Raw genomic sequence first — 22,976 nt, forward strand, 5'->3', positions numbered from 1 at the left:
CTCTGTAAAACAATACTGATTTGCATTTATTTTTACTTTTCTCTCCTGTAGGAAATCTCTTTCGATCAATACATTTGATTTTCTATCTTATCTTTTTACCTTTGTTCTATTTTTCTGAGAAATTATTATAGAAATGTTCACCATAGTATTGCACTGATATAAAGTGGAGCGTTTATTGAGACGTGCAAAGCTACCCCTAATTTAACATGCCATGTAGGAACGTCTGTGTTTTGGAGATGTCCTTCAAGGATGCTTTCCCCCCCTTTAAGTCTGTCTTAATTTGAATCTGCAATCTACGCTTGCAGTCTAAGCTCGGTGTCTCAACAAACACTCCGTCATGATTTCATACTGACAATAAAGATTCTTGTTTCTTGAATCTGTCCAGGCAAACTGACATATCACGTGACACTGAAATGTCCTGCATGTTTATACAATTCTGCAATTAAAAGGTTGTCTACGCTATAGTGAAACAATCGATTTAGTCAAATAGATCCGATAACACTAAAAAAAAATACCTGACATTTACACTGTCATTAGCAACTGAATTATAGCAACACATAAATGATGCTAACAGCGGAAGTGCAGTGCTCACCAGTCGACAGCTGTTTTATTCTGCAGATTTAGGGTGCCAGTCAACGTCCGGGCAGCTAGCTTGATGTTGACAGTGTAAGGAATCATTGTTGGCAGTAAACCTGGATGCTACATTAACATTTATCAACGACAACCTGCGAAAATTACTTCGCTCCAGGATGTTCAGCTATGCTCAATTCTACCAGGAAATGAATGGGAATTCCATAAACACTGCCGTCAAGAAACAGATCCCAGAGCTTTTTGGTTCCGCACGTACGTTTCACATTTTTATTTTTTTTTTATCCGCAAAGAAAACTGCTATTATGATGAAGAAATAAAGCAGAATTGAGTCCTAAAATTTTGTGGTTCATCTTGGCCCAATCAGCCTATTTCAATTAACTATTTGCACAACATTTTAAAAATTGTACAAGACCTTGCTGTAACTTACACTTTTTTCTTATAAGAAAATTAAGATTTGGGCAACATATGTGTTTGGAAAACCTTCCCCATGTTGCTATTTTAAATTTCATAAAATGCAGGAGCCACTTTTAAAAAAAACAAATGTTGGAAGCCAATAACAGCATCTAATATTTTGCAGAGACGTCAAGTAACAGAGTACAAATACTTTGTTACTGTACTTAGGTACACTTTTTAGGTATCTATACTTTACTCCATTACTTATTTTTCTTCCTACTTCTACTCATTCCATTTTCACACAAGTATCTGTACTTGCTATTCCTTATATTTTTAAAACAAACATTACTCGTCACTCTTGGCGTCGGTTTAATCATGTTTATAAATATTTATTTCACGTCATGTGCACGGTGCACCATCCAATGCAGATCATTGGCACCATCCACATCTAGTGAAAACTAGTGTAATTGAAAGAGTCATATAACGCAAACACTCATTAGTTGGCCAATGGAAATAATCAGAAGCAAGCAGGTGTTCTTCAAACTGCAAAGGTGAATTGTCTATGCCATGCTACAATGTTGGATTCAGAAAAAGATGTTGAAATGTCTGAAAGGTCGGACACAGGCGACAGCGTATCGGGAGACGGAGACCAAAGACCTCCCTCATCCTTGGCCATATCTCAAAGAATTTTTAGAAATAGTTGTAAAATTGAGCTTTCAATTCATATAGTGGCATCTGGCTGTTTTTTTTTTTAAGGTTATTTTATACTTTTATACTTTAAGTAGTTTTTGGAGAACATACTTTTTCACTTTTACTTGAGTAAAGAGGTCAAGTTGATACTTCAACTTTTAAACTGCAGTATCTATACTTCTACTTAAGTAACAAACGTGTACTTTTGACACCACTGATATTATGTAAAAAAAAAAAAAGAAAAAGAAAACAAGATTGGCTTATACTATAAGCTTCTAATAGTTGACTGCTTGAATTTTTGTCTGATTCTTCCAAATAAAACTTGTGTTAGTAGTTTTTGTAGGTTTCCATGCTTGCACACAGCTTTTTTAGGTATACTCACAATTTTTTTATTGGACTAGGATCAGGTCTTTGTGATGGCCACTTCCAAAACGTTGCCTTTTTTTTCCTTATTAAACATTGTAACCTTATAATAGATAATATATTGATAATTCAAGTCACAGGATGTTGATAGAACCCAACCAAAGAAGACTGGATTTTATTTTAAATTATTATTTAATCAAAACACATTATTATACCAGTGCAATTAGTAAATTTATTTTGTGTCTCAGTCAAGTGTTTGTGAAGTGCAAGCATTTAAGCATAACGGACAGCAGGAGGTATACATTACATAAACAACGTAGATTACATTCTCATTATGGAGCCGACAGAACTTTCGACTTTGTTTGTATGGAAATTGTCCATGCACATTTTAAATATGATGATAATGTATATAGCTGTATATAGCTCCAGTTACCAGATGCCATTCTTCTAATTTTAGAGAGACAGCTGCTATTTCAATTACTTTTATCTGTGGATTATGTGAATGTTGTGAGGAGAGACATTAATTTGTCCTTACTGCATCAGATTTACAAAATAATGACACAATAACCTATGTATGAAGAGATCTGGTAACAAGTCATCAATCTTATTAAAGTCTGCTGGACTTGAATTCATTTAAAAGTTGCAGAATAGTCTGGATTTAACAGGAAGACAATGAAGAGAAGCCAGGATAGGAGAGATATGATCTCTCTTTTTAATTTTCATCAAAACTCTGGCTGCAGCATTTTGGATCAGCTGAAGCCTTTAACTACAGTTTGTGGACTTGATAGCAAAGAATTACAAAAGTCCAGCCTTGAAGTAACAAATGCATGGACTTCTCAGCTTCATCCCTAGACAGGATATTTCTAATTTGTGCAATATTCCGCAGATGAAAGAAGGAAATTCTAGAAACCTCTTTCATATGGGATTTAAATGACAGGTTTTTATGTCTTCAATCTACATAATGGGTTAGCTTCATCTAGATTTATAGACAGATATAGCTGGGTATCATCAGCATAACAGTGGAAATTAATCCCATGCTGTCTAACTCTACCTATTGGAAGCATATATATATAGTAAAGAGAACTGGTCCTAGCACCAATCCCTGTGGTGCTCCACTGGTAACCTTTGAGCATGAGGAAAATTTATTCTTAATCTGAACTAACTGAAATCGGTCAGATAGATACAAGTTAAACCAGTCTAGTGCTTAATTCTGGAAAAATATTCAAGTCTTTCTAAAAGAATATTATGATAAACTGTATCAAATGCAGCACTGAGACGCAACAGGACAAGCACAGATACAAGTCCATTATCTGAGGCCATGAGAATATCATTAGTGACTTTCACCAGAGCTGTTTCAGTGCTATGATGAGCTCTAAAGCCAGACTGATACTCTTTAAAAAGTTCATTATGGTGTAAGTGATCGCAAACTTGCTTGTCAACTACTTCGTGAAGAATTTTAGATAAGAAAGGAAGATTGGATATAGGTCTATAATTGACCAAGTCATTTGGGTCAAGAGACGGTTTCTTAAATAAAGGTTTAATTACAGCAACCTTAAAACCCTTTGGTACATATCCCTGTAACAGAGATAGATTAATCACATCTAAAATGAAGGAGGAGATCAAAATGAATACCTCCTCAAATAAAGTGGTTGGAACTGGATCTAACATACAAGTTGAAGGCTTAGATGAAGACAATAGTTTTTTACTAACTCTGAAAGTTCAACTGGATCAAAGCAGTTTAAACCCGGTTCAGATTATCTGGCTACCTCAGTGCAAATGACTTTACTTACGAAGAAGGAATTAATTATACTGTAAAAAAAAAAAATGTGTTTCTTCTTTTCAGATAAAAAACAATCAAGTTATTTTACAAGCAGTCAAACAAGATGCAAGTTAAAGGAACACTGTGTTCTAGTTGGTGTTTTTCCTCTCTTAAAACAAAATAAATAAACTAACATAAATCAGTCTCAGGGGCTCACCTGAGCAGCTGCAACCACCAACACTCAAATGAGTCCATCAGGGAGGCACAGACGCAAATGTATCTTATTAGTTGCTCCAGATTGGCCATCCTGCACCCCAGATGCAAGTGACCCTTTCACGCCCCCTAAATGCAGAGATATTGTGATTAAAGCATGATTGGCACGCTGCTTATTAATTATAATCTAGGACACATATGCACAGTGGTGGGCAGAGGGCAGGCAGCAGTGTGTGCCAGACCCATGTCACACGGAGGCTAATTTAGGCTGACACACAATCAGAGCATAGTCACACACACACCCACACACACGCTAGAACAGTCCCTCGACACCACAACATCACCTATAAGCAATCAATTTCTCCTCCACATCAGTGAGGAGAGGTGAGAAGAGAAGGTTACATCAGATTCAACAGAACTCTGAAACCAAACTAACACCTGCTGGCAGCGAGGAAGATGTTATGCAACTTTAAGTAAATTGTTTTTTTTATTATTTCTATCTCAAAGCTTGAACTCACACCTTTGGTCTAGAAGAATATGTTGAAGACCTCCCAATCTTTAATTGTTTAAACATTTTTTGCCTTTTGCACAACAGAGTTTGCTTTTTAAAAAGCTAAAGAAGTGGTCTTTTACGATTAAATTATTTAAAGATATATAAAAACAAGTTTCAGGAATTAAAACTGCAAACTTGATTCTAATGAGATCTCAAATAACAGACATTTGTTAATAAAAGAAAGTTCTAGTATTCTTAACAAACACTTATTTAATAGAACATCTGCAATAATTCAGCTCAGATCCTTAACCACATAATATTGAGCTTTCCTCTTTATAATTGATTATGTTTAAGCATCTTTAAAATCACAATAACTATTTAGGGATGTATTTTTGGAAAGGTCTGCTGAAATCTCTCTACAACTAATTCAACACTACCACTTAATTTAGTTATGACATACTTTTTAGGTTTTCATAAAATTGAAATTATCTGCACTAAATTATTTGGTCAAATTTCCATCTCTGCGTTAGACCCCATTCCTTATATGGAAAACTCTTGAGAAAATACTAAAAGAATGGACCAGGAAAATAAAGAAAGCTCATACATCCTAATAACTGGCTCATGTCAGGATAAAGAGACAACCTTTGTCACTCACTTCACCTGCCAATGGTTATAACGTCATGCCTAAAGGTGAATGTCGACATTTATCCTTGATCATTTTGGTTCTTGTGCATCTATATGCATCACATTTAAAGTACCGGTTTGAGGGAAGACAGGACTAAAAAGAGAGTGTGGAATTTTAAAAAAGACAAATGAAGAGTCTCACAGGGAACTGAGGACAATCTGTCATTTATTCAATTAGCTAACGAGGTGAGGGAGCCAAAAGCTCTGAGAGGATTGATGGTAGGAGAAACATCTCGCAGCAGGCAACCCTTACTCAGGATTTTCCCTCTCATTATTATCTATTTGCCTGTCTAGATCTTCCTCTTTTTTTTAACAAAAGGATGGTGGTAGCTGGAGAAACAACTAAAGTTTAAACAATAAAGATTATAGTTAGAAATAAGACACAAACATTTTTTATAATTTCTTCTGTGGGAAGTTTCTCAAAGTATTTCCCTCTAATTCATTTCAGTTTTTTGTTTTGTTGACTTTTTTTTGTCATAGCTTAATCAGACAAAGATACCCCAAGTGAATACAAAATACATTTTAAAAAGATTTAACGAATTAAAGCCCAAAAATCAATCCAAACATGTTCTATATGATAACGTTATTGACCCTCATTGGTAAATTTTGACTTTTTTTCATTAACAACACTAGGGCTTGACTCCCAAATCTGTAGAAGGAAAAAAATAACAGGGCCAATGGGGCAAAATGAAATAGGATGAAAATTCCCCCCAAAATGACAAATATTGTGCAATTCTAAGGATATTTCAAACAAAATGAGACTGATATTCTTTTTATTTTATTTTCAGTTTTAAATATCTGCTTATCTTATATGTCTGTTCACTTTCTAAGACTTTTTCTTTTTTTGCACACTAAGAAACATCCCTCCTTGGATTTCTGATCAAAATGATCATCGAACGCAGCGGTGAACAGTGGTGAACTTTCCCATTAATGAGCGACTTCAAAGCAGCATAGGAGGTTAAACAGATTACAAAGCAACTCTGATTAAACATCTGAAGCACCGTAGACTGTTACCTCAGTTAGAGTCTACATCTGTGACTAAACAATAAATAAAGAAGTTCGGTTAAAACTGCATCCATGAACTCCGAGATTAAGGTTACCGGTAGGTTATCTCTCATCTGGTGTAAAGCTAACAGAATTTCTGAAAAGACCTCAGACCTTTACTTAAAACCAGGGGCAGTATGTGATGGGCCTACTTTACTGATCCAGGACCTCAATTTCAAGCAAATGATAGAACCAAAAAATTTATTGTCCTAACCTTCTGACCTTCATATCAAATATACTTGGACAATAATCTACAGCCCATGAAGCCCTTCCTCTCTGTGGATAACTGTCTCACTTTGAGTCACTGAAAGCATGGTTGCTTTTTTACTGTAAACAAACGGCACCAGGGTTCTCTTGCAGGCAAACAGGGCCACATACTCAGGCTGACTAGAGTTGCTGATCTATACCAAGGTGGTATAGATGTGAGGATAGATTGAAGGAGTTTTCGCACAGGCATAAGCAACACAACATACCCATCTAACCTAAAAAACCTTCTTTTGGTTTGTGTTGGTCTGGCTCATTTTGGTCTGGTTTGCTTTTAATCATAGTTTTAATGTGAAAGGGTCTAAAGTTTTTTTGTTTTTTTTTCACTGACTGATTGAACTAGATTTAGAGATTCCATTTGAAATTTAGGAATTCTTTATTTATTTTTTATGAGAGAAAAGCATGAAAAACTCCCCTTATGCTACTTATAGACACATCTGTTCTAATTTACTTTATCAACAGATTAACAGATTAATACAGATTCATGTAAAAACAGTGTAATCTGTGAAAATTAAGGAGATTTCTTTTTTTTATCTTATCACATCATATGAACCCGATACCATGCATGGTCTTGCCTTTGGAGCTAAATTTATCTTTACATCCCTAGTTAAATCTGATCCCAGCTAGATTTCCTCTCATTTGCCTTATCAGTGTTGAACTTGTATTTACATCAAAGGAAGAGACAACGCATACATTTCAAATGCTGGTTCTTTGAGTTGTAGGTGTGACTTCATCTTTCACAGTCAAGTAGAAGCGATTAAGTGGACACACATAAAGACAAAGCTGACTAAAGAAAGGTGAACTATGTGACCCTTAACTATGAATGTCAAATAAAGCTTATTTTAGCGACAGTCCAGTGACTTGAGGTTGATGTGCAGACCTCTGCCCTCATCACAACCCGACATTCAGTTTGACATTTCAGAAAGACATCAGCTTCTATGACTATTAAAGGTTAGCTGTTATTCTGTCAGTGAGATGTCATGAACTCCGACCCTGAAGATGGAGGCCAGATAAAGAAATAAAAACCCATATCTTGTGATACAGTTAAGCAGCCAATACTTTTTTATTAATTTATCAGATTTCAAGTTAGTTTCAACCATTCTGGCTTCCAATGTTGGTCATTGAGACCAAAAAAATCATGCAGTGGACTTGGATGCATAGAGAAGATATTTCTTCTACCTGAAGTTTTTTGGTATTTGGTTGGTTGAACTTGAGTTATAATCTGTTTATTTTCTTTCAGGAATGTCGTATTATTTACTCTCCTCCTCAGTACATCCCGTTTTCTCGGTGAAACCTTCAATCCCACTCATGTCCCATGGTTCTATCCCTCACCTCACTCCTTATTTCTTTCTAATTTCTATCTACTTTACTGCCCCTGCTCTTCCTTTTCCTCTTATTCCTCTGCCTCCCACTATCTCCTCCTCCGCAGTCCTGCTGTGCTCCTTCTTTATTTACTGCAGAAGCTGCAGAGTTTTCCAGTGCGCCCCGACACTTTAGGCTCTGATGGATAGGCCTGCCAGCAGACAAGTGTGATAAACGGTGAGGTGATGGATAGATGTGCTGGGGCAGTGGAGACATCACAAAAGCACTTTCACTGTTTCACAGCTCTCCAACAGGCAGCAGGAGGGCCTGAGGGCAGCCATTTTGTGCCAAGCCATGGGCCCCCTAATGGAGGAGCTGGGTCTAATGAGGCCATGTGATTAGACAGCAGAAGAACGGGGGAGTGACAGATGTGGGGCTAGTAACCTAACTACAGTGCGGATAGTGTGACTTTAGTGTAGTGAGTCTCTTGCTCATAAAAAAGTAGCAGAGAAAATATGAAGTTTAAAGTATGGTTTACCGTGGAATAGTGGTAACTCTGTGGAACTGTTCCTTTACAGCAAAAATGTCCTCTTTTCATATCCAGAACTTACCTGCCGTTTTTTTTTGTATTTCGCATGTTCTCCCTGTGTGAGTTTAGGATTTCTCCAGGAGCTCTGGTGTCTTCCTACGGTCTAAGCATTCATGTTAGGGTAATTGGAGAGTTGAAATTCCCCTTAGGTGTAAGTGTGTGTGGGTGAAGAGCTGTTTGTCTCATACGTATCTGTGAATTCAAGTAATGGGTTTGCAAATTGGATTTGATTAGATTTGTGAGTCCCTGCGTGTAAAGTAAAACTATAGAGTATCTTGGCCTTTGGGCCGTTTTGCAAACACTAAAGTGATGTTACTAGCGATACACGAATCAATCAGCCACTGGCCAAATTTGCTTGCCAATGACAGGTCAAATGATAAAAAAAACAAAAAACAATGTTAATTTGTTTTCCATTTATAAAATACATCATTGTAAAATAATTTAAAACTTATAGAATTTGTGAAAATTAAGGTTATTTGATGCATTGTTCTTTTATTTTAGTAAAAAAAAATCTGATCAATTGATCAAAATGCAGTAGGACATTTTGAAATGCTACATGACTCATGATGTTATTGGAATTGCTGGATCTTTTTTGCTTTTAATCAAGTTGGTTTTCTTCAGGTATCTATCTTACACTCCGAAAACACAAATATTAGGTTAATTAGTGTCTCTAAACTACATTTAGGTGTGTCTATGGGTTTGTGTTTCTGTGATAGACTGGCAACTACCCAGGTAGTGCTGTGCCTTTTATCCATAGACTGCTGGAGACACCGAAGGACAAGCAGTTGAAAGTAGATTGTAGAGCTGAGGAAATAAGTCACAAACACTGGTTCTGAAGATACAAAAAAAAAAAAAAAAATGGGCTGGAATATGAATGATATGTGCATTTCTAACTCTTAACATGCTGTCCAGTGTTAAACTTCACCTTTCTTTGTTCATAAAGCACATCTGAACACAACCTCGGCTGAACCAAAGGGCTGCTCATGTATAAAATCAATAAGTGAAGAACAATAAAATAAAAGTAAAAAATAGAAATTACCTTCTTCTGGACAATAACCAACCGTAAAAAGAGGCTCAGCGCAAGAGGCTGCCATCTTAATATGTAGACTTTTGTCAATCAATCATATCTATTTTACTTTACCGGTTCTATGACTCATGAAACATTTAAGCCTTCAATATTAAATAAAAAACAAAAGAAAAAAGTTGGCTTTAAGGTTTGGGCAGTTCACCCTGTCGCCTATGTCCTCATTTTTGTAGCCACGGGAATAAAGTTTTTTTCTTTCTTTCTTTCTTTCTTTCTTTCTTTCTTTCTTTCTTTCTTTCTTTCTTTCTTTCTTTCTTTCTTTNTTCTTTCTTTCTTTCTTTCTTTCTTTCTTTCTTTCTTTCTTTCTTTCTTTCTTTCTTTCTTTCTTTCTTTCTTTCTTTCTTATTAATACATGTACCGGTATTTTGTTACACTGACCATGTTTTTTTTTTATTTCTAGTCATGCATGTAAAAAAATATATGTTTAATTCAACCACAATTTATTCTGATAAGTGATTTTTTTTAATCGAACGTGATAGGATTTTTCTTTTCCTGCACTTCCAGTAACTTCCCAGAAGAGACTGCTGTTGTTCCACGTTTAGCTGGTTTAACTGCCCCTTCATCAAACCTTTGACAGAGGAGTGAGAGTTAGGGAGTTTTAATTGCAGAGAAGAAACCTCAGACAGAGACAAAAGCAGATCCCCTGCAGTGGGAATGACAAAAATAAAAAAAGAAAGACAAAACGATCGAAATTTAAATTAACAACCAAAACCTCCAAAGTTTTGTAAATGCCTAATCTAGAGACAAGCAAGAACAATGTCTTCAAAATTGGAGTCTTACAGTTTTCTAATCACACATTAGACTGCCATTGAAAATAATCTGTTAATCACGTATAATAATAATAATCACTAATAATCACTCATCTATTCAGTGGGGCAATGACATTGTAATTTGGCTATCATCGCAATAAATGAAATATTTGAAGTGGGCCCAGCTGAGCATCACTATAAATAAGCAGGTCCTTGGAGCTGTTTCCAGCTATTTAAAAGCTGTAACGGATTTTCAAATAAAAGTCATTCTCATGCACACATCAGGATATTTTAGGACTCAGTAGTTTTGCATCTGATGTGGGGAAGTCCATTTCTTAATAAATCTACCTACATTTGTGAGGAATCTGTCACTCCATCTGTCACACACCTATGCCAGCCCCAACTATAAAAAGTCACTTTTCCAAACACTATTCTGATATCATTCCTGCCACTTATGAGATTGAAAGTTTGTAATACCTAATAGCGCTGCTTACATGTGACGATCATAAACACGTCAGTCAGATGACGTTTAATGTGATGACTGCTTGGCTGATATAATAGGAAAATACTATCAGTCTCCTACATTTGGCTCCCATGCTCTCAGCTGCCCACTTAAGTAAATAAACAGATTTTAACTGGAACACAGATAGTTTACTGCAGTTGACCTTCTCTGTTCTCTGGATCAACCTCTTTAAGCGCTGCATCGTAATGAATTCACAATGGAGCCAATGTGCAAAGAATCCTCTTCTTCTGCTGCAGATGAGTTTTAATTATCAAGCTCACTAAATGTCCACAATAAAACTCAGACCTTGATTTAAAATTGTTCAGGTTCAGTTTAGTTTAGTTACTTTTGTGCTACTTTTCTGTTGGTGTAGTTCTACATAAAACACCTAAAAACAACCTTCAAAGATTGAGTGATCTTCTCCCATTATCCATATTTGTTTAGGTGGTGGAAAGAAGAGGTTTAGCATCTTTGAGAAGAAATAGATCACTGGATATTAATTGGGTATAAGCTTACAGTAATGGGACAAAAGTTCAAAGGAATGGCTTCCTCCCCAGGGAGAAGTTTATTTTATATTAAGAAAATATCAGCCTAAAATTTTAAGTATATCAAGGAGTTTGATGTCTCTCCAATACACTTTTTTCCTGTTTTCCTTTTCCTATCTTCCTATGTTTATATAAAGCAAATAAACTTTTCTTAAATATATTGAACAGAAAGTAAAACTAATCTGATATGGATTTGTTACACATAATGTAATTTTCCCTGACCTCTCTTACTTTTAGTTATTAGTGTATACAAAACAAAATTACATTGATTGCAACAGTGAAATGAACATTACCATTATAAAGTTCACCAGTAAGAAATATTTCAACACAGATATCTAAGTCACTTAAAATGTGTGTCCATGTCTGGTACAGTATGCGTTCTCGATACCTTGCTGAGGGTGATTTTATGTTTATTTCTCCATCAATGCATTAAGGCATGGAGTCATTCAGCCCATGCCTCTGTTGACCTGTCATAAAAGCCCAGGTTGTTTTAGTAGTATCCTTCAACCATCTCCATTGTTGGCTCAACTATTTTCCTCCTAAAAATATTACATAGATTATCTATTGGCTTTAGGTCAGACGGATTCACAGGTCAATCAAGAAGAGCTACATCATTGTTATCAAATCAGGTCTTGGTACTTTGAAAGCATCATCTCCATCAAACTTGTCAGCAGAGACACAACAGAGACACTGACCTTGGATTTGCAGGGCCATAGTGGACCTTAACCACCAGAGAACATGGCTTCCCAAATCATCACTGTTTAAAATTTATACCTGGTCTAAATCTACTTTTTTACCCTTCACTCTTCCCCCAGATTCTGAGAGTTTGGTTTCCAATAACATACAAAGTACTGTATTTGAAAAAAAGCCCTTTGGGCCACTGAGTAATAGTCTAGTTTCTTTGCTCATGAGCACGGTAGAGATTATTCTATGGTTGTCTCTGGTTTAGTAACGAATACATATAATTAATGCTACTGATGTAGCCCATTTCCTGAATACACCTAAAGCTGCTTTCCCACTAAAAATAGTGGATTAATGTGGGTTTTGCAAATCCCTGTATGTCTTAAGATGCCATCGCAGGGTTGGATGGGTTAGCGATGATGATGTTATCAGTGTAACAGAAATCAGGAATGAAAAGAATGGAGAGCAAAATAAAAGGGAGACGATCGGAGCTGCACCGTTTAAAGGCTAATTTAACCCACGTCGTTTACTGAGTCATTTCACACGGGTCAACGCGGGCAAGTGAGCTGTTGCCACTGCTACTAAAGCTGATTGTTTGCAGGTTTAAACAGGTTTTTGGCCCTTGGGAAAGGGGTAAAAGTTTGTTGACTTTTGAAGCATTTACTCCTGAGAGTGCATGGCCTAAAAAAATCCCCCAGACTCTTATTGGACTTTGATCCAAAATCCTCTCAAGACTGTGGCTAACCTGTTGCATTTTCTATCCCTTTTTTTCTTCCACTTACCTCTTTATTGAAGAGCTGTCTTTCTTATGTTAAAATCAAGCTCTAAAATAAATAGTGGATAATAAATCTATTTTAAGAAATACTGGATTTATAACTTTTCATTACATTCATCCTTTAATATAATAATCGGTATCTTAATGCCTTTTTATTTAACTTCTACAATATGATATTATTTTTATAAATGGGAGTATGGTGCAATGCATGATGGTAGATATTCTCCAGATTTGCTTTGTGTGAAGGTAGCAATAATTTTTCCATCAAAGTTTTCCACTAGGATGTCGCTGATTACAGAAAAATGCAGCATGTCTAAGAGGTAAGGTAATTTTTGACATGCAGTAATAAATCTGTCCTGCTAGTGGTGTAATGAGAAGTCATGGAGTTACCTGGAAAGACAAGGCAACCTTCAAGCCTCTGGATTTAATCTTACATCGAAGAACCAAAGATAAGTCTGTTCAGGCAAGTGTTGTATCTGTTTTGTTGGCAAAGAACTTTTAGTTTACTTTGTTCTCGTGTTTAAGGGGAGCTCTGACCATCGTAATGTGGCACAAGTTACAAAGGTGAGTTTTTTAAAGGGAGGTCTCTACTGCGCATTGATAGGCACGAAATGGTATATTAACCTAAAGAATGATTTAATGTTCATTGAAATAAGCTAACAATTGGGTTAAAAGTTATACAGTGTTGCTTTAATTAGCTTAACAGGTTTAGAAGATAGTTCGGAATAACAATAAAACCAATATCTATTCTAACACCTTTCCCGTTTTTCCTTTTTCTTGATTCTAAATTTCCTTTTTTTTCCTTTTACCAACCCTGATTGACACGTGAGTGTTGGTGGGCTTAGAAGACACACACAAAGAAATGCTGTCACACGCATGCCACACAGAGCCAGATGAGGAGGAACTTTTTGTGGTTTCTAGCTGTGAAGAGAGCCGCCTAATTAAAAAGATCATGAATATTCATAAAGCACTTGTGCTGCTGCAGCTAATTATATATTCAGAGAGGCTCGGGCAATCGCCGGAGATGGTGTGAGTAGCCTGATTCAACTCAGGCACACTGACAACTCAATAAGACCTAAGCAAAAAAATGTTTTGCTGGTGCACATGTGGTTGGCATGTGGACACAAGGGAAACCTGCTGACTCCACATCTATGTTCTATAAATGCAGGAAAAACAAGGTGGATGCTTCGAGTAAGGACATTTTCTATTGCCTGAATGTCCGTGTTACTCCAATACTTTGTGTTTATCTTATTGCTTCGGTGACTGATAGAGCAGATGTCACTTTATTTACCAATAACCATAGTCGGGTTTAAAATCATCACAGCATGATAAAACACCACAGCTGCACAGTATTTTCGCAAAACATGACTGATAATGACTAAATGTTTTTTTTAATATGAAATAAAAAAGCAACAATTATTGTTTCTGCTGTTTAACTAATCTAACATTAAAATCATGCTGAATTATTGCTATTAACAGCAATTCTGAAGACTTCCGCAAGAATGCAAAATACATTTTCTAAATTTAACTACAGCTTTTGATAATAATTGAACTTTATTGATCTCACTTTGGAGAAATGTACCTCTGCATTTAACCCATCCCCTTGGGGAGCAGTGGGATGCCATTGTGGGGCGCCCAGGGAGCAATCAGGGGTTAAGGGTCTTGCTCAGAGATCCAGAGTGCCAGTATGTGGAAGTGGGTTTCGAACTCACAACCTCAGGATTCCAAGCTCTGTGCCCTAACCACTTGGCTTCCACTCCCCTTTAGGACTTCCTGTCTTCAAAATTATATTAATTTTGCAATTTGCTCTTTATAGAGTAATTCTGGGAGTATACCAAACTGATTAAAGTTACTAAAGTTTTTCGACTGCAGTTTTAGAGCAAATTTACCTTAACAAGAGTGATAAGGGATTCAATCTTCACATCTGAGCTGTTTTTTAAGCAGCTGCAAATATTTCCAAACTGACAATCTGATCTTTTGTTTGTTAGCAAAAAATTGTACTCCTTTTTCAGTCAGGAAACTGATAGAAACAGAGAACTCCGGCTCTCTCTGATAAATCTCAGAAAAAGGATTTTAAATCATAGCATCTCTTTATAACCTTGATCAACCTTAATACAAGTAAATAGTATTATTAGCTGATTATTACTAACTAATAGAATGGACTAAAAGAAGGCATGGGATTTTCTAGTACTTTGTTAAATTAAATTGGACAGACCAGGTCTAGTTTGGGTCCTTTGGAAATTATAACGTTTAATAAAAACAGAAACGACAAATCCTATGATAATAACTTACTATTACATTAAACAAGTTTATTGTGATAGAGCCCATTGATGCCATTTTTGCTGAGCTTTCTTTTCCCAGATGGAGCATGCAAGTGCATGCAAGTCAATCAACTGCTTTTCCTTGACAGAAACTTTTAACCATTCTGGTTGCATTGTCTTTGAAAGTGTCTTGAGATGATGTGTTGATAATTGGCACTATATAAATAGAGTGCATTGAATTATAAACATGAAAACTGATCTAGATGTTCTTTATTCTTTTGCCACTTTCTAATTGAATGGTGCATGTGTATTCGAGCCATTAAGATAACCTGGCCATTATGTTCTACAAATTCTCCTTTTGTGGAAAATGACTTTCACTCCCAAATCACTACAAATTCCTTTTGTCCCTTTTCAGACTGACAACATCAGGTGGTAATCACTTTAGATCTACTCGCTGTTGTTACAGGTTTTATTTAAAGGATTTATCGAATTTCCAGGTCAAGTGATAATCCGACCTTGCAGTGGCAAGCAAAGTCTAACCAAAAAAGTTGATCTGTAAATCTTTTTCTCTATGTAAACACTGTTTTTTTTTATCCTTGTCTAATAAAACAACTCACAAAAAGCAAAAATTATATTAAGGTAAGGCTTGAACAAAACTTGGCTGAGAATGGAACCTTGAGGAACCCCACATCTCACCTTTGTTCACCCAAATATATATACATTTAAAAACTCCTTAAATATGTACTTACATGATCTTTGGCTACTATGAAGTTTGAGGTTTTTCAAATTTACTGATTAATATGCTATCAGAAATAAACAAAATACATATTTTCCAATGTTTATTCTCTTGATATACAGAAATACCAGTTAAGCTTTATTTCAAAATACAGATAAAATACAGGGAAATATGTTAAGTAATATATTTTAAAAATTGGGGCAGGAAGGGGAAAAGAAGCAGAAGGGAGGAAAAAAACAGGAAGGATGGAAAGAGCAGTGTTGGGAATTACAGTGCAGAGTCTGATGGGTCGGCTAATCACCACTTTGCCCTCCCTAATGTGGAGCCCCTGTGGCAACAGAACATGTTTTATTCACAAACTTATTACATTGCGGTCCACATTACTTAATAACTGGGTGTTAGCACATGATCTGGGGATGATGAAACATTTTCAAATCACCTAAATATAAACTAAAATACAAATAAAAGAATCATGTATTCAGAATCAATACATGTTTATATGTCTATTGATATACTTACAATCATAATTAGCTTTAAAGTTCTGTGAATAAATTTTGATTATTAGAATATGGATATTTACTACACAACACATAACATTTAAACAAAAGAAATGAAAAAAAAAAAAACATTTGATAGAAATAGCTTTGTCATTGTCTTACATATTTGTTTGAGTTATTTGTGCAAAGTCTAAAGTCTTAAGTCTACACTTCATTTACTATTCATTTTCACCCTACAACCACACAAGGGCCAGCTGTTCATTAAGCTTTTAACAGGAAACTATTAGTAAGTAGCCTACCAGTGCTTGGTCTTCTGATGTTGCTCAGATAGGACGCAAGAACAAAAGGGGCAGAACACTGAAAATAACGATCTTAGACACTGACAACTTAGACTTACCCAACTTAGATTAGAATTATATTTTGTTAAGCTTTCAGAACATTTTCCATTCCATAAAGTGCATTTATTAATAAGCTCCCCGACCCTGCTACATTGGGGTGGACCTCTGGCCTTAGTGTCATCCCGGTTGCTAATTGTGACCAAAACTGGTCAAAACAGTGCATGTGGGTGTAACCTACCCAAGTGTAAATTCCCAAAAACAAATCTCTTTATAAGACAATAAAGTTATATTCTTCAGTGTGGAGTCCTGAGGTATAAAACCAATTAAACAGTCCAACAATGCTAAATATTAAACATCCTTTATTCACAGAAAATGTGAAAAATTTGGGCAACATGTTAACATCCATGGAAGAAATGTAGCTAGTAATGCTTTATGTGCATAACATCTGTACTGTGACAGAGGAATCCTTTAAAAGGGATGTTAGTCTGATGTTAGTTTGATTGTCAGCAGGGGTGTCTGTTGGTATGTAATCTTGTTTACTCCTAGGTTAGAATAAGAGTGAGGACCAGTTTGGGTTTTTAAACTTCATAGTGAAGGTGTTTTTACAAAGAGGACTTTTCGGGGTGCCTTCACAAGTTATTTAGCTAATGGTTCGGTTTAGGGTTAAGGTGTCAATTATGTTGTGGTTAGGTATGGGGTTATTTTTAGGTTATTTTTAGGGATAGGACATAGAAAGGGTTGAAAATTTTGAAAATCAATTAAAGTTAGTGGGAGTAAACACATGGTCCTCACAACATACAGCTAGACAAAAGCATATGTTTGTGTCTAAAGAAGGGTGTGTGTGTTCAATTGCTTTCAGCTTCAGGAACCTATTTATCTTTAAGTCCATCTGTTTTAAATATACCATAACCATTTTAACGATGGAAACAAGACAAACAGTGCATTGCAATGTGGGTGGGATCTGTAGTAATGCGTGGGGCCCTTTTCTTGACTTGCATTTTGGCAAAATTTATGTGCCAGAATATTCGTCCCCTCTACATGAAAAAGTCCCTGGTCATGAAATTTCACCTGTGTATCATCTAAATGTACCATCGTGCAAAGCACTGTGGGATAAAATAAAGAAAAATCAATTGTAAGAGCTCAGGTGATTCAGGTTTACTTCTTGTGCTGAAGAGCTCTTTGTTACTTGTACCAATTTTACTCCGGCAACCTGCAAAGCACTTGATTAACCACTGAGCATTTTATTAAAGCACTTTAACAAACTCTCAAAATAGCACTATACTTTAAAGGGGCCTTGTCACGTACAATTATTTTACAGCTTTCTACGCTACTAGCCCACTCTGGTTTCATACAATGGCTTTCTAATTTAAAAATGGCACCCTCATATCATATTGACTCATCATATTCTGATTATACCCTTTACACTTCAGTTTGTTAGTTAACTTTGGCACCGCCTGTATTACCCATAATGCATAATGAATAAACAAGGAAGTAATGTACATAATCAAGTCAGCACTTCTCCAGTAGAGGTGTGAAGATACTGTAAAAAGACAAAACTCCAATAAATAAGTGCAAAGCAAATTGGATACTGTTGGGCAATGAATCATGATAATATAGACTACATGTTATGCCATGTTAACATGTTTGAAATGTTGTTTATAAAGCTAGCACAAGCTTTATTTCACTAAAGGTTTAAACACTGATATATCGTTAATGTTCATGTGTTTCCTCATATGCTCATTACACTTTATCACCAGATCATAACCAAAAGTCATAAGATGGAAATCCTCTTCTTTGCTAGCTACCAGCTCACTCAAAGAAGGCTAAGAATTATGCTCTGTTCTGTCTGTCTTCTAATTTCTATCCCTTTGCTCCCAGGTTTGGGGTTCTAGTCTCTTAGCTCGGCCCCGGCACCTTACTTAGGTGAAGACTATCCTAGTCCTTTTCCTAGAATAGGCATCAAAGTGAATGTTTATTCACAGCATCAAAGTCTTCTGCCAGGGACCGAGCGTCAAATAACTTATTTAATTTATGTCAATATCTGCATATCTGCTTCCGTCTTCTTGAACCCCAGTCGGCCTCGGCAGATGGCCGCCCACACTGAGCCTGGTTCTGCTGGAGGTTTATTCCTGTTTATTCCTGTTGAAAGGGAGTTTTCCAGTCCACTGTCACTATATGCATGCTTGGTGTAAATGATTGCAGAGTCAGCTAGTCTATGCAATCAACTGGTTTTCCTTAGATACAAAAAAAATGACTATTTTGACTATGTTACACGTATGAAAACATTGAATTGAATAAAACTCTTCTAATTGCAGCTTATTTCTCTGTGTGAGTCTCTCCAGGTTGAATTAGCTTTCAACAAATTTTTAAAATTGCAATATTTTCAAACCAATTCATAATGCACATCCAATAGGTGAATAAAACATTAAAGGGCAAATAATATTTTATTAAATGATTTGCTTAATCATAAATCGTAACCTTTAGTGAAATGATTTTTCTTCATAGAGGAAAGCCACACACATCCGGGGTTCTTTTGTTCCATGTGACACACATAAGGGGAAGGGCTTCCTAGTTCTTAAGGCTCCCACCTCCAGTCATAATCTGAAAGTTTTGATGAATTATTCAAATGATCTGTTTTGCAGCAAGTTATTTTTAAGTTAGCCATTAGGCCTGATTTAGCTTTTGGTCCTTAACATGGGCTGTCCATGCTGCCGTCTCTCCTGACGTGAACTGGCCTCAGATCATTCCCAAAAGAGGAAGAAATCCTGAGTGGTGTTTTGTTTTTCTGTCCTCAAGCACTGTGGGGGGCAAAGGCACGATACTTGGAGAGTATTGTGATACTGTATTGTGAGACGGCAGTTGGTGAGCAAGTCAACTGTAGAGTAAAAACTTTCATCTTCCTCACCCAATGGACATGGTTAATATAAAGCAAGGTTCCCAATGTCCAGTATTATTATCATGATTTACGGCATAAGAATTGGAAAGGTGAGGGTCTTTAGTTTCATATCAGACTAGACATACTGGGTTTGACCGAAGAAGATAATCTTTTGTAGCATTATTCAACCATGTCTAAAGCAACTTTAAATGTCCTGTTCTATGTTAAGATTATCTTAAAATTGTAAGCATGAGGGTATAATTATTTTTTTTCACATAGAGTCAGGTAGTATGGAAAGCTGTCATTTTGGATTTGGCCTATTTGGTTGGGGCAGGGATTAAAACTAAAATTAAAGTAGTTTTATGATGAAATCAATCTGTGGAGTCAGGCAAAACATATTCTTATCTTTTATATCAAAAGATTTCTATTTCAAACAATAAAAGAGGGTAGGACAAGGACAAAAGAAGCAGAAGATATAATATTCCCAATTTAAGATTGCACTGTAAAAGGGCAATTTTCATATTTGAGCATGCACTAATTATTTTCTCTGTTAGTGCTGATGTATGTCAAAGTCTGCATGTATGTGCTCACTGGGCATTTTGAGGGGGACATGCTGGCCATATGGAAAAGACAATGAAGCAGAGTAATTAAAACAGAACAAAGAAGAGAAGCTCTGGCACCATAATTAGAACACTGATTAATCAGCTGATAATTTTATCTTGATTAATGTGACTGATTTTCTCTTCATTTTGACCCTAGCCAGTCAGGCCCAGTCCAATTAAATTTAAATTATGCGTCGGAATCTGTCCAGCACACCTCCCCCTCCACAGTCCCCAAACAGACACTTTAATATAAAACAGCATGGGGTAAGGCAAGCAACTACATACACGCAACAAAAATACTGAACAATTTTGTATTTTTACCCTCCTTTTTCTGCTCAAGCACAATACTGTATTTTCTTTCCCAAAGTCACAACTATCTTAACAAGGGGAGACAGAAGATGGTGCAACACCATTTTGAAATAGTGTAATGCTTATAGAGGCATCAAGCTAGGATACTCCTGTAACTCTTCAGTGTCGACTTTATGAGGTTTTTCATAACCATTGTTTTTTTTTTTTCAAAAAGGGAAAAAATGTGTTGCAGTATTTAACATGAGCTCATTTGAACTTGACACAGTTGTGTTTTTTGTATATCTAAAAACAAGTCCTATGGGTCTGCTGCATAAGGACAGGGTACAACAGTTTTGTCTAGAAATCATACTTTCTTTTGATCTTGATTTAAGTTTTTATTCTTTTAGACAATCTTGGTGTTAAATCTTTATCAGTGCAGACTGAGCATATGCACAGTGTAGCATTTTATTTTACCATTAAAATAAAGTCAAGAAACATCTTAAGGACATTTCATTGCATAGTTTCCCTCCTCCTGAAACCATTCTATATTTTTATATCCTATACCAACATTGTGCCTGCTTAATACTGACATTTTGTGTTAGAAGAATATGTCATAATCAATGGGAAAAATGGTAAAATAATTTAAGAATAACTTGATATAATAGTTATTTAGTTGTAGCTGAACTTAAAAATCTACAATTGAATTTGATAAGGTTAGAACATAATAAACTATAAGGAGCTCTTTATGAAAATCAGTTATGTTGTTGTGACAAGTTTGTAGATGTAAATCTAGCTGTTTAGAAAATGTAATGATGGCTCCTTCTCTGTCAAGGGGAAGAATTAGGAGCATCATTCATTTTCATTCATTTTATGAATGATATTTAATTTTTTAAATTGAAAAATTTATTTACCGTATTTATTTGTTTATTACTTTTGTTTGTACAAATTTAAGATACTTGTATGTAAAATGCACTGTAAATCATATTCATAAGCTTTTTTTATATTTTGTAATACTATTACCTCCAACTACATGTCAGAAAATTACCAATATCACATGCAATTTATTTATGTTAAATGGGGCAGAACCAGACTAGAAATATTTCAAGCCTTCAATCTTTTCATTTTCATGTTTATAGTTTCCAGTTAACGAAACCCAAAATTCCTTGTCCCACAAAATTAGAACGTTGAATAAAAGCATTAAAAAGGATATTTTAAGCAGAAATGTCAAGCATCTGAGGCGTATATTCATCTGAGGATGCTCTGATGGTAATAGGAGAGTATTTTTTTTTTTTGTGTGAGCTCAGTTCTCCTTTACTGTACACTTTATTCTAATTTGTAAATCTTGTTTTTGATTAAGCCTATGGTAGATTTTTTATATGTATTTTTTTAAGCTCGTTTTAATGTGTAAACCTCATTCTTTGCCGTGACTCACCTAAATTCCACCACTGTTGGGTTATCTTTGCCAATGTAAAAATGTAGCATTGATCCATTTTATCGAGTCCAAAGTCAGCTGAAGAATATGACGTGTTAGAGCACCTCATAGTCCACTCTGCAGACAATATGGAATGCTCATTTAAATTTCAGGTGGATTTGGTACCAGGCCATACTGCTAGAACTATCTAGTAAATTATCAAATAATCTCTATGATGCATTGGATGGGCCTAACCAAAGGTTAAGTAGTTTTTTCTGGCTGGATGACTATTAAGTACAGTAGTGATGTTTTATAATTGATCAATATAATAGAAATAATAGTATTAATTATCGGTCTTGATTCCAACACCTCAAAACACAGAATATATGAAAAAAAAATGACCAAAACTTTTCTGAAGTACAACAGACAAATGATTCTGTCTCAAAAGGTCTAATGGCAACCTTTACAGCATCCAGTTTCAGCAGCACTTATAGGTAAAAGTTTTTCTCTGACTTGTTCCATATAGATGGGGCAAAAAAACTAAAAAGATTTCTTTCCCACTTCAATTTAGACTTTGAATGTTAAGTAAAAGTAATGTTAAAGGTTTTTAGGCATTCATTAAAAAGCAGAAAGTGTTCTTCGATGGCACTTGTTTCTTATGAGTGCTCCTACTTTCCTAAAAAAAATGGACTAAAAACCTCTTGGTAGGTCATCAGCGATCCTTTCAAAAATTGATCGGGAATAAAATTACCATCATTAACCTGATTATTATTCTTTCTGAGTAAAAATGTCTTTGTAGTTGGTGAGCTAGGTTAATGAGAAATAAAAATGGAAGGCAATGGAGCAGATGATTTTAAGTTTGTGATCCTGCAGCCAATGTTTCTCCTCTGTTATCTCTGCAGGCTTCACACAGTCGTTTTCTTTGGGATACCCCACTGATAAAAAAGAGAGTGTATAATTTGAGGACTGAAGGATAAAGAAGAATGTATCTTCTTTCTTCATTCATCCATTGTTCACTTATCTCCTTTCTGGCTGCCTTTTTGTTGTTGGCCTCTGCTTAACTGACTGGCTCCATGCCAGAGCTTGCTAAGAGACTTTGGGGCGCTGCTGCCAATGTGTGAGGGGCTCTGCGGCACTCATCCTCATGTGGAAGTGCTGGCAGGTGATGGTGGTTGGAGGGCAAAGCTGCTCTCGCCCATGGCCCAGGTCCCATGAGAGAGAGCATGCAGGGTGAAGGTGTTAATGCT

At 35.8% G+C, this 22,976-nt stretch overlaps 1 protein-coding gene across 1 annotated transcript in view; it reads right to left on the reverse strand.

The window, feature by feature from the left end:
• The window catches only part of wdr11 (WD repeat domain 11), a 29,243-nt gene extending 28,461 nt beyond the window's left edge, over window positions 1–782 (reverse strand). Inside the window, exon 1 of the mRNA XM_015369994.1 lies at window positions 593–782. Within this exon, the coding sequence (XP_015225480.1) occupies window positions 593–678 (86 nt within the window). The 5' untranslated portion in view covers window positions 679–782. The remainder of the gene's footprint in view (window positions 1–592) is intronic.
• Between the last annotated feature and the right edge of the window lie 22,194 nt (window positions 783–22,976).

Source organism: Cyprinodon variegatus, unplaced genomic scaffold (assembly GCF_000732505.1).
Source record: "Cyprinodon variegatus isolate N-32 unplaced genomic scaffold, C_variegatus-1.0 Scaffold40, whole genome shotgun sequence".
Lineage (NCBI taxonomy): Eukaryota > Metazoa > Chordata > Actinopteri > Cyprinodontiformes > Cyprinodontidae > Cyprinodon > Cyprinodon variegatus.